Genomic DNA, 16261 nt, shown 5'->3' with positions numbered 1-16261 from the left:
GGCCTCCCCCCGCTCTCCCAAAGTTCTCAAAGTCCTCCCCCTGCCCCTCCTCTCTGCTGGCCACAGTGTGTCCATTGCCTGCATGACAGGGACAGCTACCCAGTTATCCTCCCTAATGCTCCTTAAGTACCCTGAGAGCAAAACCCAAATTTCTTCATGTAATTTCCAAAAAACCTTGTGGTCTGGCCCCCACTGACCTCTCTGGCCTCATGTCTCTTCCTGCTTTTCCTGCCAACTCGCCATAAGCCAGCTAGACAGACAGCCTTCAATGCCTGCCTTCTGGACTTTTGTACAGGCCCATTCCTCTGCCAGGAAAGCTCTCTCTCCGTCCCATCTCACCTGTGGCCTTGTCTCTTTTTTCTCCAGGGCACCATGGCTGACACCTGGGGACGGGGATGGGACGTAAAATTCCCTTACTGTGTGCGTATAGCAATGGGCATTTCCTCCTTACACCCTGAATTCTAACGGCCCGTTGACTTGTCTGTGTCCCTCATTAGATGTTAAGCACCTTGAAGGCAGGGACCGTGCCTAGTGCGTGCATTGTATCCCCAGCACCCAGCACAATGCCTGCCACATGGCAGGTGTTCAGTGAATAGCCATCGAACTAATAACTGGATGAATGACTATAGGTTTTACCCTTGCGGTTAGTGGGTAAAACTGGTGAGGGTTGATCCCTGTTCTGTGGCTCATCTGTAAAGTCTCTACTTTCCTAGCAACAAACGGCAATGTGGGTGTCCATCAAGGTACACAAAGGGGATTTGACACACGGCTCTTAGTAACTGTGGTTCACTAATCCCCTGATTCCCTGAAATACACAGTGGGCAGAGGGGGCCATACCGCTTGAATAAAAGTCCTCCCCCAGACTCTGGCCAAAGGGATCCCCTTCTTCCTTAGGAATCAGTGTTTCTGGTTTTAGCAGGAAAGTGAAGGTCAGTGCAGTTTCTTGAGGGCTGTAGATGTTCATTTGACTGTAAATTTGAAAACATTGATTAAAGGGGCCTAATCTTTGATCTACAAAAGTACTTCGCAATTATCAGGAATTTATCTTTAATGGACTGAACCACATGTAGTCTGTGAAGCAATCACACAAACTCTCTGCTGAGATTATATTAATAAAAACTTTACATCCCATCTGGATTGGATATATTTATAGGTGAGCCAAATTAAATTACATTAAATTAAATCAAATCAAATTAAGCACATATTCAGGATCTCTCTGCATGTGGTAAAATGAAAACAATAGGAAGACATTACCTTTCTTTACAGTAACTAAGCCAGCACATAATGATAAAAGCAGAAAGAAATAATCACCAAAAACAGAGCTGAAATGCAATTTAAACCCGCAGTGAACTTACACTTCCTTATCAATGATGATCGTCAAAGCTTAAAGTATAAAAATTCGGGGAGTTTCATCTGGTGGTTTCAATCCAGCTGACAATACATGTATCATTTACTGCGGAACCAGAATAAATATAAAACATGGTGGTGAATACCATTAAAGCTTTAAAATCTAATGAGCATAAATTTTTAAGAACTAAGTTGTGTGAACACTTCTTTTTGTTTGGAACCACATATAGAAATTATATGCCTACAATGAGAATATGGAGAAGAGTAGAATTTCTGTAACCTCAAAAGCAACTAAATGCTTTGAAATTGTAGAAAACATAAAAACTTTAAGAACGGCTCACCCGTGGTTGTCTTTAAAAAAGAATCCGTCCGATTTATAGTTTTAGATTTTCTTAAACGCTTCCTCTTGCACTGAAACACATTTGTTTTCAGCACAGATTTGCTAGGTCTTTCAAAGTAAGAAGAGAACAAAAAAGGTTAGAAAAATGTGCAACAGTGTATCTGCTTTTTTTGTTGTTTTTATGAGCAATTAGAGTAACACATGATCAGGCTTCCTAAGTTTCCCAGTGTTCACATTGGTGTCAAACAACTCAAAGGAACTTTCAAGTTTTGCATGGAAAGTGTTGATTTAGTGAGATTCTGAGTGTGTATATATGACTGTATGTATGTATGTATGTATGTATGTATGAGATTCTGAGTGTGTATATAGGACCATGTGTCTATCTACCACTGACTTTTGTGAGGTTTCTGTGTACCTTAGCAGGGATCTAGATTGCTACGTAATACATATCATTGTTGCATAACTAAGGCGATTCAATAGGTCAACCACAGTGAAAAGAAAATTCTAGTTCTGCCGCTTGCATCTCTCTACCATAAAAGCTATACTCAAAGGTATGCCTCTCATTAAGTTCCAACATCATAGATAATTATCAATGATCATTGTTTGGGGCATTCTCTCTAATGGATGGATTCTAGATGACACTAGAATCTGAGACTATACATTAAATTTTTAACCTAAAAAAATCATAATTAAAAACTGTCATTCAAAGTTATGGTGCAAGATGGTAGATAGTCTTCCTTTACCACATTCGATCATAGAAATATACTTCTATACATCAGGATTTCATATATCTGTTTGTTATGTATTTTCTTAAGGTGAAAGTCAAAATGAAGTTGTAACCACTGGTAAATATACTTATTTTTTTAGTAAATTTGCTGCCCTCTGCTGTTCAAAATATTTTTTAAACAAATTTGTTTACTCTAAGAGAAATTTCTATCTCCCTTTAGCAAAACAAAATGCTAAATGTGAAACCAGAATCATAAAATCAAGAATTGGTAATATTATTAAGTTTATAATATTAAAAGCAAGGAGATTTGAAAGAACCAAAGATTCGTTTTCTTGTGGAAGAAGTACTAGGCCTCTATAGACAGAACAAAAACTACTAGAAAATTCTTTCCAGTGTCAGGGTGCTTGGATGGCTCAGTCCATGAAGTGGCTGCCTTTGGCTCGGTCATGTTCTCAGGGTCCTGGGATTGAGTCTAACTTCAGCAGCAAGTCTGCTCCCTCTGCCCCTCCCCCCAGCTTGTGCGTGCTTTCTGTAATAAGTAAACAAAAATCTTTGAAAAAAATTTAAAGAGAAAAAAAAAAATTCCCTCTAATGTCAATTACTCTAAAAATTCAGCTCCAGTAGAACTACTCCATAAAATATTCATATCCTAAAGCCATTATCTAAATGATAACAGGAGGAAAACTGCATTTTAGCTAAGATCAAAATCTCAATTAGTACTTTGCACTATTGAATCAATTGTAAATTGAATCAAGTTTTCTACAACATTTACCATAGTAATTACAGGATATTCTCCACAACATTATGATAGTAAAGCAAAATAAGATTTTATTTTTTATTAACATATAATATATTATTAGCCCCAGGGGTACAGGTCTGTGAATCGCCAGGTTTACACACTTCACAGCCCTCACCATAGCACATACCCTCCCCAGTGTCCATAACCCCACCCCCTCTCCCTCCCCCCCTCCCCCCAGTAACCCTCAGTTTGAGATTTGTGAGATTAAGAGTCTCTTACGGTTTGTCTCCCTCCCGATCCCATCCTGTTTCAGTTTTCCTTCCCTACCCCTCCAAACCCCCCCGCATTGCCTCTCAAATTCTTCGTACCAGGGAGATCATATGATAATCGTCTTTCTCTGACTGACTTATTTCGCTCAGCATAATACCCTCTAGTTCCATCTACGTTGTTGTAAAAGGCAAGATTTCATTTCTTTTGATGGCTGCATAGTATTCCACTGTATATGCAAAATAAGATTTTAAAAGAAGGAAAAGAACAATCTCAATGCCAGAATGCCATTGTGAGTTTGTTTTTGTTGTTGTTGTTTTGTTTTTTTGTTTTGTTTTGTTTTTGGTAAATGTGTGTGTTTTCTTCCTGTGTTCATCCAAACACAGGCTTCACGATATCATTACAAATACTGTAGAAACACACGATCGAATTCGGCTTTTATCACTCACCATTCCACATAAACATCCCCCAGAATTATTCAAGGTCTTTATCATTATGATCATCACATATTTTGGATAACTTAGGCCCTTTCACTATTTTGTTATGATGCCTCAAATTTTCCTATCGCTCTGTAGCTACCATTATAATCTCCTATTATAAAATATTGAAATAAAAATCTCATCTCTAAAAATACTCTGGATATAATTGATTCTTGCACACAGACTCTATCCTAGTAACAAAATGATTGGGAATTCAAAAAGGCAATAAAACACTTAGACAAGTTAATGTCAAAATAATGGGTTTTGTTTGAATAGGGACTGCTATCTCAAAACCCTCCATAGTATGAAGATTATGTCCTCTTCTGGCCAAGGTGAATGGCTTTTAGGGAACTGAGATATATATATATTTTTTTCTGACTTAAAATATCACTGTCCAACTGCACCATGTTTTATTAGTATCATGCAATAATGGTTAAAGAAGTAATAACCCATATGTGGTACTTTAAGCATCTTCATTTAATATTAAGTCAATAGTATGAATCAGTCTGATCAGGCGTATATTATGTAAAAGCATTCAGGATATTATCGGATAAAGTAAATGCTCCATGTCTGGATTTTCCATTACTAAAGCAATTGTATGTCCTTTCTCAAGCTGTTTATATTAACACTCCTAGTTTTCACAATACTCAGAAACCACCAAAGGGGAGCAAGTCAGCTATGAAAATTGGCTTTTTCCCTGAATTACAGTGTCAACCAAACCAGAGTGCGACTCTCCCCACACTGAGCCAGCTACAGTAGTGTGAAAACCCAATCACCTCTAGATCCGTTTCTCCAGCTGAAGGTAGACAGGAGAAGGAGATTCTTGGGGTGGTAGCTCATAAAATGTCATCGTGCCTCACTTTCTAGGAGGCTCCTTGTCTTCACATCTTTTCAGGGGTCCAGACCATTCTCTAAGTTATCTGGGTCTCCCCAGGGACACCTTACTTTTCTGAAACATTTCCTCCTCCTAACTGGTGTCCTCTTCGTTCCATCAAGAACCTCCATCTAACGAATCAGTGTTTCCTTCACCCCTCTTTCTTACAGCCCCCTCTCCCAACAACTCTGACACCTGTTCCAAAAGAACCTGGTCGGAAGCCTCTTTCTGTTTCAAGAGACGGAGAAGTAACGGGTAGCCCCTCCCCTCTGCCCAGGACTGGCCTCCCCATACCAAGCCCGTGCACTCCGACTCTTTCCCCCACCTTGGTGAGCTCCTTCCTTTATTACCTTTTCTAATGCCCTTCGGGAAAATCAGGGGTAGCCCTTGCTTTCCAGAGGCTAAGGGGACAACCTGACTCTAGCTACTTACTACCACTCCACCTTGCTGCCCCTTACTTTCTCAACTAGACCCCAGGTTCTTCATGCCAGTCGACCCCTAACAGCCTCCCAGCACCTTTCACTCCTCCCCCCACATCTCTTCCCACCTTCTCCCTCCCCCTCTCTGCCGCGCTCTCCATATACCTGCACCCAAACCAGCTGTCTGCGGAACGCAACCTTACATGCTAAGATCAGTGAGGGCAGGGGCGGTGGAGTGACTCACCCAGAGGAGCTACTTGGTGACTAAGTTGAGTCTATTTTAACTTTAATCGGCTAACGTTAGCCTATTTCTGGGATGCTATCCGTGTTCCTTCTGGCCATCACAGCGTTTTTCATATTTCTGCAAATTCAAAAAAGAGATGGACAGAGGAAGTGACTAGGGGCCTAGGTGATGCCATCGAAGCTCATCTTCATATCCTAATTTTACTCATTTTACTTTACATCCTTTGTTCTCTCCTGCTAAGATTTGTTGGATGAGAGTTGGTGCATGTTTGCGTGCAAATGCGCGTGCGTGTTTTTCATACCACACGGCGTTTCCCTCACTCAGCTCAGTGTGCCTTTTCCTTCCCTTTTTCCTTCACATCTGCTCCAGACTGATCGCATAAATCCAGATGACATAGATTTAGAAAATGAGCCCTGGTATAAATTCTTTTCAGAACTGGAGTTTGGACGCCCGGTAAGTGAGGCTAGACTATTAATATAAGAAAATTAGGGGAATGTTGTTTGATTTATGAAAAATACCATTACCAGAAGAGATAGGTGTCATTTACAAAACGAAAGTCAAATGTATTCTGTTTAGACAAATTGGGTACAGCTGAGCCCTCATCCGCTTCTGTACCAAATGGTTAACCCTGCTCAGACCCTTCCTATGTGCTTTGTCTCTACCATGCCTCATGCATTAGGAAGATCATATCGAAGCAAATTCATAACGCTGAGATAGTTTCTGTTCTAGAATATTCAGGCAATTTTTAGAGGTTTATCAAAGATTTATATTTGTTTAGAGTCCATTTTGGTCTAGTTCAATCAGAAGAAATATAGTGACATTTATGAAAATGATTACTATTATTATAGCTCCCATTTGCTGAAGAACTACCTAGCACTGGCGAGTGCTGGGTTCTGAGCTCATCATCTCAGCTCATCATCTCAGTTCTCTGGAGGCTCTTCCAATAAGAAGAAACCAGAGACCAGAGAGGTCAAGTACTTTGCACAGGCTAGCAAGTGGTAGAGTCAGAAGTTAAAACCCCAGGCTTAGTGAACACACCAAAAATCTCTGGCCAATTTCCTTCCGTACTATACTGTCAGTATAGAAATACCTCTATAAAATATCTCATTTACTCTTAGGGATATAAGAAAAAAGAAAAATAAAGAAATCCTGTGGACCTTGATTTCTAGTTTCATGTTAGTGAAACATCTTGGTCCCAGACCCCCACCAAAGGTGGGCCTAACGAGAATTGCTTAGTGTACTTGGGATAAAGAGTCAACTCCAGCCCTAAATGACAATTTCCTTTATTAAAAGTTCCATTGGGGAGCTCCATCTACCAATAGCTATACGTTTGATAGGTGTCATTTACGAATTTTTTTTAAAGTCTTACTGATGTTCCTGAATTTTAATTTTTAAAGAACAGAACAATTCCATTTACAGAACTTTATTGAAGATCAGAGAGTGTGATCTTTCTTTTACCATATCAGATACTGATTTATATACTCATAAACTGACCATATATATATTGGTTACTCAGTGGTTATAGTTGTCCCTGTCATCCATTAAAATGCAAAGGACACTTGGTTAGGTTTCTTATCTTATTGAACTAGATCAAAAGTGACTGTAAATGAATATAAACCAAAGAATTTTTCCTAGACCTTTTATACCTAATAGGAAAAGCATTTTCTCTCATTTTTCCCCTTATTTCTACGAGTATTCATATAAATGCATTTTATTTTAGAGAAAAAAATCCTCTAGCTTTATTTTATATGTACTGATATTACTGAATACATGGTTTGTAGGGACTAGATGAATTTCTGTTCTGAGCCTAAACTATCAGCATTTTTCTATAATCATTTTCGGCCCCACATGGAAACTCACCAGCATGCTCTCTACCTGCGCCTTTAATATTTCTTTAATATAACTTGGCTTCCTTTGTGGCTAGAGACCATGAGTGCTCATGTTGATGTGACCAAATGAGTTTATAAATATACTAATCCCATCACTAGTGATTTTGCCCAGTGCTTGAGAATATTTACAAACACTGCACTCTTCCTCCTAGGCCACCCCCGTTTGGCTCCATTCGTGCGTTCTTTATGTGTGTCTGATGCTGTCAGCACTCAGTTTCTAACTGTTGTCACCTTTTCCACATGTCCATTCCTTGCTGCCATTGACTCTCCTCCATTCCATCTCTACACCTTCTGCTTATGTGGTGCATCTACACCCAGCCCCCTAAAAAGGCTCTGGACTATGTTCGAGATCATTCTTCTGGTGTTTCCAATGAGGTAAAAACAAATTATTCTCTTTTTCAGATGTCTCTCTTAGGAGCTGATACTGTGATTCTGAACCGTCCGTGTTGTAACAACTCACCACAGTGTCTAAGCTGTTCTGGAAAAATCTATCTTTGCATCATTGGGTCGTATCCAGCATCATTGCTTAGACATTAATCATTCCAAAGTTGTGGTTGGCTCTTTCTGAAACGTAGTTGAAGAATCATTCCAGCCGTCAATTTCCGTTGAACTATTCAACACAGTCCTGGTGTCCAGGAGTGTGACAGTTAAAAAAAAATCAAAAGTGCACACTTAGTGCTTGTATCAAGCATCTGTTTTGATTAGACGGTCAAAGACAAGACAGAGCCATTTTGCCATCACGCTTGGAGGTGCAGAATGACAGTTAGGTTCTTAATTACATGTTTATGGCCCACATATTCTTAAAATTTATGTAAGTCTTTTCATTTTCCTAAATACGATTTGTGGATTTTAGCACCAGCTAGTATCAAGAATAGACTTGACAAACAACTGGGATGCATGTCCCGATTTCCCAGTTCCACATCCTTGACAGGCATTACTAATCCTTCTCAATGCTACCATCCAGGCAGCCACTGTAATGGGTTATAACTGGCAGATGAGATGAAATGCGTTTGCTGTCTCTGATTTAGAATCCTCACGGCAATCCGCCAGGTAAAAAAATGTATGCCAGGCAGTGCCACATTTTATTTGATTGCGTCAAAGAGAATCTGAAAAAGGAAGAAAAAAATCCAGAGTCAAAGCTTTTTATCCTGATTTCTGCAAAGAAAAAAATGAAATGATTTTGGAAGGCAGATTTAAGACTTACTGGTTGACCTAAGCAAAAATGACAATTTTGCTAAACATCAGCCTCCCTGTGGTAACTCTTAGAAGCAGCTAGAATGGGAGCAGAGTATATAAACTGGTTTTACACAGTGGTTTCTCTGTGGTCCTAAGTATATTCGAAAATACTTAATAAATAACTTATCATCATCAAAAAGTCTTAACTGGGTCAAATATGTGCAACTAGAATATAAAAGTAGGAAGACACCGATGTCTCAGAGAGTACTCCCGACACGCAGTGATTGTGGGCACAGTCTCAGCAGGAAATCTCCACCCCCCGAAGCTTCAATCTGCGATTCTGAACTAGGCATCAGAGCGCATGCTCAGACAGAGAAGTAATCAAAATATTTATATATTCAATTAAAAGCAAAATAGAATACTCGAGAACATTCTAGACTGCAGTCATTCCTAAAGGCTTATAACCCTAAAGACCATCAAATATAACAAGCAATTCTGTTTTGTATGTTATGTTACCTTCACAACTGAGGAAAGGCATTTCCACCTACGAAGGGAATGAGAATTTACTTTGGAATTCAGTCTGGTCAGGTGTTTTTCTGATATGTTGGTCAGATAGTTCTAGAATGTTTTTAAGGTGGATCATTGAGAATGGGCAGAAAATTTTGAGATTACCAAGTCCAACTCACTCATTTTTAAGTCAAGAAAAGTAGAGCCCAACGATTTTTTTAAATTATGTCCAAGATCACAAGGTCAGATGACAGCAAGTTAAAAATAAAACACAGATCTCATAGCCTTCACTTCTATGCCATTCCCTTTCTACCACACTTCTTAGCACGTCCAAGAGATGTATGTAGAATTCAAGACTTTAAGAAACAAGTTATTTACTTAATACTATTCCGTGTTAACTATTTTTATGAAAAAAGTTCCCGTAATTAACATTACACGATAACTCTTGGGCTAAAGAGAGCAGAAACTTAACTCTGCATTCTACATGTGATGCTATTGGCAAAAAAAAGTCACATAAAAAAGCACTTTGCTGGTGGTTAAACTAATTTGCCATTATGTCTTTGGAACTGAGAAGGACTATTATATGATTCTGTAGCATATTAATTTCCCATTATGGTGTTTCAGCGTATACAAAAATATTCTGATAAGGTACTGGATTCTATCTTCAATATCCTTATGTAAGATATTTCTGGTAAAATCTGTAATTGATTACACATTACCTTAACTACCATTTATCAAGTGCCTAGCATATGCCATGAATAACATACTTTCTAACCCATAAAACTGAGAAACTGGCATTAAGGGGGAACAATTAAGGACTTTTAAGCAAAGTTTAATCATACGATCACTTAGCAGAGTGAGTCAGTGTCCATACTGTATTAAAATGAACTTCATTTAGGTATGTTAAAATATGGTAATATATAAACTCAGTAGATCATAATAGGTAAAAGAGGCTACCTCTTTTCTGGAGACTATTTCCATTTCAGAATGAATATCATTCACATAATTATCATCAAGTTTCTCTCTTAGTCATCTATCTAGACCTTTTACTATTTCCTTACAATTTAATATTGAACTTTTTCCTTTGACCTTACATAAAAATCACAAAATTGGTTTCAGTTTATTTTGGATGGTGGAAACCAGCACAAGAAGGCATCACTGTAGTTTCTTTGCCTAAATCTGAAACACTATTGATTTATCAATGGAGAGCCGTCACTGCCTAGGCTGTGTTTTATCCCACATTACAATTTTGTTCAGGCTCATTCCAAGCTGGCCATTCAAAGTCACTGATCACTCTGGGGTGTTTACAGACATTCTGCAATCAACACTTCTTGAAACCAGCTACGGTTTGTCATTGGGTTGTCCATGAAGGTCGTGATCCACACAAGCCGCAAGGCTCTGAGGCCGTTTGGTGTTGGTCTTCTGCAAACGTATAGAATTAATATTTCTACACCAGAATATAATTTATTTACTTGTTTGCTTTCCTTCTTATTTAGTATTCATTTTTTTCACCTTTCCAGGGTCCAATCCAGAGTTCAGCAAGCTAAGTCATCATGTACATTCATCAGATTAGTGGACCGAATTTTTTTCTTCTAATTTTATATTCCTTGAGAACCTAGGAATCTAAATGTTTTTAAGAATTACAAATATTAGAATATACTTTTTCTGTCTAGAAGGAAGGGAGGGATGTTCTCTAGCAGAAAGGTGCTTTTGTTTGCTTCTGGGCAAGGTTCCATTCTCACTCAGTAAGATGGAATTAAATGAAAATATTAATTAACAGAACCAATTTTAGAGTTACGCATAAGAGGGCTTGTCAGACTGATTTACATAAAGAATCTACATAAAGAATGTTAATATTCTAATTGGTTAAGTGGTGCTAATTTATAAGTAGAAAATAAAGTTATGGAAATAGTTTTTAAAGTGTGGCTTAATTTCCACCAAGTGGGTTTGTAATACTCTGGTAAAATATTTCTATGTGATGGGAACTTTAGATAAAATCTGTCAAATCCTGCTCTTTTGGGCTGACATTTTTAAACTTCCATAGGGAAGCACATTTTCAAGCTAGAATTTCAGTTCTTCATCAGACCAAAGTTTGGGATAAATAATTGACTATCAAATATGCCCCAAAGCAAGACTATATATATATATATATATATATATATATATATATATATAATATCATAATATTATTTATATATAATAATATTATATATATAATATCACACATATATACTTGTATATACATTTCCCTGTACATTCTAGACATCACCCCACAACTACTTTCGCTCATCTTGCATTGTCATTTCAAATACTCAAGAGCTCAATACAGATCTCTCTTGCCTTAGATATTTCTATGTTTATTCTGGTAGATGGTCGTGGGGAGTGAAAAAGTCCTATCTAATATTTTTGCCTAATATCTATTTCACTGTACTGTTCAGTGCAGTACAATTGAGTATGAAAATGGTGTGTACAATAAGCATCTGGAATTATGTATCAATTTGTATTTTCTATTTTTCTTTATTCCTACAATTGAGAGTTGATGTTCTCATGAAAATTTTAAAAATCTACTTCTTTTTTAAAAAAAAGGTTACATTTTGGTTTATTAATCATTTATTTTAAATCGACCCTGAACTTAATTATTTTGAAAGATGCCAGTCTGCCCCTGATTTAAATACCAGGCAGTTTAGTTTAATTTCAAACCAAATTCTGTGGTATTATTAAGATGCCATGTCTGTGTTGACAGAGGAAAGATGTCTCAAGTTTTGCTTAAATGTTATATTCTAAAAAGAATACCAGGCAACATAACGGAAAAATTATAAAGAAGGTTTACATTGTATAAGGGCTGAATGATGATAACAAATATTTTTTTAAACATCAAACCATTCCTTGATGCAGAAAATTTCTATTTACAGTCTATTTCCTATATGAAGGAGTGCTTAACGACTTTTCTTTTCTCCACCAGGCAATGTTTGGGCTGTGGATAATTTGAGTTAGGCAGAAAAATACAGTGTGGTATATCAAAAGAGAAAGTAGATAGAAAGAAAGTAGAAATCAGGTTACATGTTTTCTCTTTGAAAGACATTTTTATGATCAAGATAAATGGGATTTTTCATCTCAGCTTTTATAATACTCTTTTTTAGGATACCTAGTTTAATGTCCAAGGACAAATGAAATTTTGCCCTGGTAAAATTTTCATGGAACTATTTTTCTATCTTAACAGGCCTCCCTGTATCAATCCTCTATAGACAGAAGCCTGGAAAGACCTACTAGGTAAGAACATCATTGCAGCATGCAACCAGAATATTATATACCAGTGATCTCTCTTTTAATAGTAATGCTACTCAGCAAAATAATAATGAGGATTATGTTATCACTCATTATTATATGGAGCACCATACTTTATGAAGTTGTTTCATTTTGTTTTTACATCATTTCATATGTTTATAAAAATTAAATGAAATAATTCTGGATTCCTTTACTGAGAAATTCTTCCCTTCCCTGTCTCCTCTAAGCTCAGTTTTCTTTTCTTTGAATGGGAATTATAAAATCTAATTTTCAATATTATTAGGTGATGCTTATGATAGTATATTTGAAAAATGTATAAATTACTAGAAAATTTCTAAATTTTGTTCTATATATTACATGCTCACCACATAAATCAGAAACATTGTTACTACAATAAATGGGGTCTTATTATATACTAGACGTTCTAAGTACATAAACATATTTGATCCTTAAGATACCACAATGAGCTAAGTGCTATCCTCCCCACTTTATCTCTGAATAAACTAAAATTAGGCCTTATAACTTACCAAGTTCACACCATTGGCAAGGAGCAGAGACAAACTAGAATTGAACCAGAATAATCTGGAACCACTAGTCCTAACTGTTCTAGAAGTCTGCCAAGATAAGTTCTGATGGTTGGCTTTAAATATCACACTTACTTCATAGCACTGCAGAAATTCATTCACAGTTCAATAGCAATGGTGATTAATACAAACTCTCAGCCACATTGTACATCAACCACAAGCCGTAGGGAAACCGTGAGGTAAGAGAAATTTGTCTCACCAGATGTCTTCCTTTTCAGAGTCTTTTCCTCCCCTGTGGCATGTTGTGGGAACTCCTTCTTTAGAGAGAAAAGATACGTGGCACAAATCACAACACTGAATGGTCAGTCACAACATATTGCACTAAAAGGAGTTTTTTTTTATTTCAAAACATTATTATATTCTAAGAAACAAGGCACAGGATCATAAGGGAAGAGAGGAAAAAACAAAACAAGAGGAAACCACAGAGGCAGACAAACCATGAGACTCTTAATCTCAGGAAACAAACTGAGGGTTGCCAGAGGGGAGGGGTCGGGCGGGATGCGGTGACTGGATTATGGACTTTGTTTCATATTGTATAAGACTGATGAATCACAGACCTGTACTCCTGAAACAAATCATACCTTATGTATTAATAATAAAAATATGCAAAAAATTAAACATACTTAAGGTCAGTACTTTCAAAGAAATAAAAATAAAACATGATTATAAACACATAGCCACACACACCCCAAAAAAACCAGCACATGGATGTTTGTAACAGCTTTATTCATAACTGCCAAAACTTGACGCGACCAGAATACTGTCCGGTAGGTGAGTTGAGATAGAAATTTGTGCATGCATATGAACGAACAGTTTTCAGCAATAAAGAGAAAGGAGCTATCACGCCGCCAAAAGACACAGAGAAATCTTAAAATCAGGAACTTCGGTGGGAAACAGCCTTAACATAAACTACGGACTTTAATTACATTTAGTAATAATGAGTCAAGATGGTTCATCAGCTGTCACAAACACATCCCAGGAACAGACAATGTCACGATGGGAGAAAATGTGTGCACGAGGAAAGGGAGCTTAGGAGAACTCTCTGTACTTTCCAATCGATTTTTCTGTAAACCTAACACTTCTCTAAAAAAAAAAAACCACAGTCTATGAATTTTTTTACAGAGAGGATTATAAAGAAATAGTGTTTAGTAGCAAGGAATGCATTCTTAAAACTGCTGTTTGGGGGAAGTGAGGGAAGAGACGTTCTGTCGCTAACGCTTCCCATCAGTCCTTCTGAGTCACAGGGGAACCTCCTCCAACGCCAGCCTAAACCAAGCCGATTCCTTCTTTTAGTTCTGCGAGCATGGCCAGTGACTTTAGGAAAAGGAGGAAGAGCGAGCCTGCGGTGGGGCAGCCCAGGGGCTTGGATCCGAGTGCGAGCAGGACCAGCCCGGGGCGAGCGGACCTCCCGGGACCAGGCGGCCCCGTGACAAAGTCTTTCATCAGTTCTTCTCCTCCTTCCCCCTCAAGAGCAAAAGGTGAGCGACCATAGATTGACATGTAAGCAATTTACTAGCTTAACTTTAATCGAGGGTACCGTGTGAGGGCTGTTCCAAGATAACCATTCAGAAAGAGTTAACATTTAAATACAGCATCTTGAATACAATTTGGTTTCAAAACAGTAATTTCTCTTTTTTACACAGACTAGGTCAAGTTGGCGGGCCATTTGATGGCTCCATCTAGCCTCAAGACGCTTTCTTCCTCCAAATAATCCATTTGTGGGTTTTTCTTGAACAAATTCGAAGGATCTAACTTACTGTCGGTCTAGTAAAAGATTACATTTATAAATATTTGCATACTGTCAAAAATGTTCTAGTGTTACTACAGCCAGCAAAGTTAATCACATTTCTAGACTAGGAACTGGAAGTAGCAACCAAGAACGTTGTTGCCTAAAACACTTTGATTTGGGTGTGTTTTATTTTTTTTTTTTAGTTCTAGATAAAAATGTGTCTGACCGGTAAAGTTATTTCTTTAGTAATCTGTTTTATATTTTGGTGAACATTTATATAGACAGTAGAATATCTGTGTTCCGCACGGAACATTGTGTTTGATTCAAAACATTCCACCAGTAAGACCTAACTGGTTTCAAGCCATACTTAGAAAAGTTGAGATAACACCAAGTCATTTTTCCATATGGCCTGTCTCCTCTCTGTAAATTAGATGAGCTGTGTTGAGAGAGGGCAAGTCTCTCCTCCAGGTCTCTGAAAGACCGTTCAGTGCATTATTGCTGGGCTAACCAGAACATTCCCAAGATGGAGACTGAGGCTTGAAATGGCATGTGCAAGTATCTGAGGCCATACCACATTTGGGGTCCCACAATCTCCCCCAGTCTCCTAGGCTTGAAACAAAATACCAAAGGAATTTGAAGTGTGTGACAAACTTGAGCTCTAACAGAGGTTTCCATAATACAGCACAGACTCAGCTACACTTATCAAACGTAAGCGCTTAAAGTGTTGCCATGTGGTGATTAAAGCTAAGCAGTAGCTGGTCTATGGGCAGAAGACAGGCAGGTCTGGACGACTGGACTCTGGGTGGGTGGGAGGCACTAACCATCTTCCCAGTAAAACTGTGCATATTATCCGGAACGTTCAGAAGGAGTGAGACCCTCTCATGATGCCTTTCATCAAATTCACTGAGATGCTTGGATCAGATTCTACTCATTTATGCAAATGAATGCCTTAAGAAAATAAATAATTCATGAAATACCACTGATTCATTATACTTGGATAGCACCCAAAAGTTAAAAGGATTCTGATTAATTTAGGTAATTGTTTTTTATCCCAGAGAGTGTTAAATCAACTTCTTTTCCCAGATATTACATATCTATTCAATGTGCTAATCTGCTTTTGAAAAATGTGGGTAAGATTGTAAGGCAGGAATCAATACAGATATTTTCCTTCATGAGGTTCCCTTCTAAGAAGGAAATTTCCCATTAGATGTAATTTGGTCATTTATTTATTAGTGAACTCAGCACAGCAAAAGAGTCTTTCCAAACATCTTCTAAATTGAGGTCAGTTTTAGCTCTCTATTACCAAATTGCAAATTATTTAAAAAAAAAAAAAAAACCTCCCTGGAAAAAAGCAAGATGTGTTTACCTCTGAAGGAAGTTTTATATTATATCCCCTTACCTTATAAGAACCTGCCTCATAAGAGGTTAAAAGTGGAGCAATTAAAGAGGTAAATTCATTTATTTAAAGAGGTTCCACTTGTGTTTTTTTCCCTTGGAAACATATTAGCAGCAACAGTACACAACATCTTGGTTTTGCAAATTTAGAAAATTTGTATCACCCTTTTTGCATCTAATGCCCATGAAAAATTATTTGGTACAGTTATGGGACTGGCGCTTAAAAGCAAATTTATAAATTACTCTTATTCTCTGTCGTT

General features: G+C 37.7%; 1 protein-coding gene across 21 annotated transcripts in view; it reads left to right on the top strand.

Annotated features, from left to right (window-relative positions):
* SORBS2 (sorbin and SH3 domain containing 2) overlaps nucleotides 1-16261 on the top strand; it is a 205582-nt gene that overhangs the window by 154702 nt on the left and 34619 nt on the right. For 10 of the 21 annotated variants that reach the window (XM_032869929.1, XM_032869933.1, XM_032869932.1 and 7 more), the window contains 5 exons: nucleotides 4944-5102; nucleotides 5806-5889; nucleotides 7644-7700; nucleotides 12229-12278; nucleotides 14171-14355. In XM_032869929.1, the coding sequence (XP_032725820.1) occupies nucleotides 4944-5102; nucleotides 5806-5889; nucleotides 7644-7700; nucleotides 12229-12278; nucleotides 14171-14355 (535 nt within the window). The remainder of the gene's footprint in view (nucleotides 1-4943; nucleotides 5103-5805; nucleotides 5890-7643; nucleotides 7701-12228; nucleotides 12279-14170; nucleotides 14356-16261) is intronic. The other 11 variants (XM_032869934.1, XM_032869941.1, XM_032869940.1 and 8 more) reach the window with 4 other exon arrangements.

Source organism: Lontra canadensis, unplaced genomic scaffold, assembly GCF_010015895.1.
Source record: "Lontra canadensis isolate GAN:19392208 unplaced genomic scaffold, GSC_riverotter_1.0 scaffold39, whole genome shotgun sequence".
In the NCBI taxonomy this organism is placed as follows: domain Eukaryota; kingdom Metazoa; phylum Chordata; class Mammalia; order Carnivora; family Mustelidae; genus Lontra; species Lontra canadensis.
Note: the sequence above shows the minus strand (reverse complement) of the source record. Positions and strands in the feature narration are given on the sequence as shown.